At 47.1% G+C, this 2,806-nt stretch overlaps 1 protein-coding gene across 1 annotated transcript in view; it reads left to right on the forward strand.

The window, feature by feature from the left end:
- The window catches only part of LOC109298456, a 5,126-nt gene extending 2,494 nt beyond the window's left edge, over positions 1–2,632 (forward strand). Inside the window, exons 3-4 of the mRNA XM_019518569.1 lie at positions 1,326–1,417; positions 2,128–2,632. Of these exons, the coding sequence (XP_019374114.1) occupies positions 1,326–1,417; positions 2,128–2,336 (301 nt within the window). The 3' untranslated portion in view covers positions 2,337–2,632. The remainder of the gene's footprint in view (positions 1–1,325; positions 1,418–2,127) is intronic.
- The last annotated feature ends 174 nt before the right edge of the window (positions 2,633–2,806 follow it).

Here is a 2,806-nt window from a genome sequence, read left to right on the forward strand (position 1 = left end):
CCGAGCGGGCCGGGACCCGCCGGGCTCCGCGGGCGGCTGCAGCTGGCGGCCACCTGTGCTGGGCTGGGCCGGGCTGCGTGTGCCTGGAGCGCCCCCTGACGGCCAGGCTGCACCAGCGCCGCCAGGCCCAGCTCTGAGCCCCCCCCCCCCAGCTTTTTATCTGCAGCAGGTGGCATTGTCTTCTTTTCCCCTAGTGAGCATTTTGCAGAGCGCCCCCGACTGGTGGCGCGGAGCAGTGGGTGGATTGCACCTTTTCGGCTTTCCATTGAGCGCTGTAATAATTGCTGGACCCCCGTGGGGGCTGTGCAAGAGGCCCATCTTGTACAGTGCTGTTCTCAAGCCTCCCTATCCGGATCTCGCTCCGCTCAGCGGGACTCAGGCTTCTCTGTCCCGTGCCTGGTGTTGGGATAAAGCGCTGTAAGAATAGTTCTGCCCTTTCCCGGCGGTCAGCCCACTCTGCCGCTGCCCATAGGTTCGGTTCAGTAGCCCTGATCTCTGCCAGGAGCTTGTGGACTTGTGCAAGGCACTTTGGATGTTTAGGCCTTTTAAGTCTCCATCCTGTTTAGGTCTTTAGTTAAGTTATTGGAACAGGTGATTTTTGTCATCTCTGTTGTCGGGAATGATTAGGTAAATGGGAGCCGATACAGGTGATGTCAAGACAGCGGGAGGCGATCCTTTCCCCACCAGGCTCTGCATGGCCTTCCTGCCTGGGGCTTTGACAGGGACGTTCTGCTAAGGACATGCTCTCTCTGCCCCCTGCTTCTAGTAACAGAGCAACCTGGACAGATACAAAAGACTAATAGTGCCTTTCCCTCCAAATAGGCCACACACCTCATCCAGCAACAATTTCCCTCAGCCTAGCTACCATCCACCTTCCAAACCAGCTACCCTTCCCATACACTCCAGCACTCTCCAGCCAGCCAGCTAACCAGCGCCATCCAAAGGACACCAACATCCCCCAGCCATGCCCAGCACGCCTCCCAGAGCCCTGCCAATCTCCCACTCAACATCAGGGATACATCCCCTCACAGAACAGACAGCGCAGTGGCAGATAGGGTAGGTAACAGAAAACAAGAGGGCAGATCAGCCAGGGAGCAAAAAGCAGAGCAGTCCATGGGGCAGTGGAAGGAGATAGAGTGGGTGTGGGGGAGGTCATGGGGCTAATTTGCGGCACACCTGCCAAAAAAGTTGGCTCCCCACTGTTCTAGGTGATGCCAAGAATGTTTTTACGAGTTGCCCGGGTAGCCAATAAAGCTTGCAAATGAAAAAGTGTTGGTTTCCAGGAAAATGTACTTCTGTTTTTTAACCTACTCCTTTCTTTCCAGTTCTCAGATACCACATCTCCAAGAACCAAGTTTCAGAGCACTAAAGACTAATGAAAACCAGCTGAGAACACCTCCAGTACCTGCAGCCACGGGTAACAGTCATGCATACATATAGGGAGACATCTAGATACATATATATTCAGACATATACACATATTTTCTAGAACAGAGATTTACCAGACTTTTATGACTGGGCATGTTTGTACAGTGTCAATCATGATAGGGTCTTGGTCCCAGAGTAGGAACCCTCAAGTGCTATGATAATGCAAGTAATAATACATCATGTGTCTGTTTTCACACACACATTTACTAAGACCTGTAACAAACAGTATTTTTCCATTGGTAGTTGCACACTGCTAGACAAAACGTAATAGAGTGGCCTGCACAGAAAAATGGCTAGCTATGTCCAGGCCATTTACATGGTAAATAAATAAAAAAGAGCAAAGCAAGCTATAGGGATTTAAAACAGAAAATGCAATTAAGAAAGCTAATTAGTCTTACTATTTGCTACTTCTAAGAAAAAGAAGGACATACTGAATTAAACAGTGACAAACAGAAAGATAAGGATTTTTAAATGCAGTGTATAATTAACACACAGAACTTTTGGCTGCAGGACAAGAATAACAGCAACTGTTACACTAGGCTCAGATTAAATTATATGGGCATCTATACTTTAACTTCAGGAAAAACACAGATCGCTTGTTAAAGAAAAAAGTCATCATTCACATCCCAAATACCCTTTCTCCATTTTTTCCAACTATAGGCTTTAGGGATTTGACTCTTTTCTTTTTTTTCTGTCAAGAGTTCCTTGTTTGGTATCTGAAGAATGTGAATCTTCCTGTGATTCCTGACCAAAGTTGCATGATATTAGCAATTCTTTTCTTCAACCGGCAGCTGGAAATGTGGATTTGTCATACTTCTAATATTGAATCAGCTCAAGCCTTGCTTCATGCCCAGGAAAGAACAGCTGTCCAGCTCCACTGGGGGAAGATGCTTTCTGATCATGAATAAAGCCTAACTGAACCCAAAACACTTCATCCCTGTTGCTTTGCATGATGGAAGAACTTGCCAACCTAACGATGATGCACATATCATCCATTTGAGTATGCTTTATTGTGTAACTGAAAATGCTGATTTGTGTTTTACTAACATGAAAAAATGGGAGATTTTTTTCAAAGTATTTTTAAGCGCTTACTATGGTCACCTTGAAAGTAGACTCTTAGCGTGGCAGCTAATGCATGTTTGACAATAAGTTGGGTGTGTGTAATACATATATGTAGTTGGATTAAAATGATATCCATATGTAACTAAGGATGTGGTAATCATGGGGGACCTAAACTTCCCGGACATCTGCTGGGAAGAGCAGTCAGCCAGGTCTGAACGCTCGCATAGGTTTTTAGACAGTGTGCAGGACCTCCATCTAACCCAGGAGGTGCACAGCCCCACCAGGGGGGACGCCTTGTTGGACCTAGTGCTGGCCA

This window comes from Gavialis gangeticus, unplaced genomic scaffold (assembly GCF_001723915.1).
Source record: "Gavialis gangeticus isolate Ggan-Ray unplaced genomic scaffold, GavGan_comp1, whole genome shotgun sequence".
NCBI lineage: Eukaryota > Metazoa > Chordata > Crocodylia > Gavialidae > Gavialis > Gavialis gangeticus.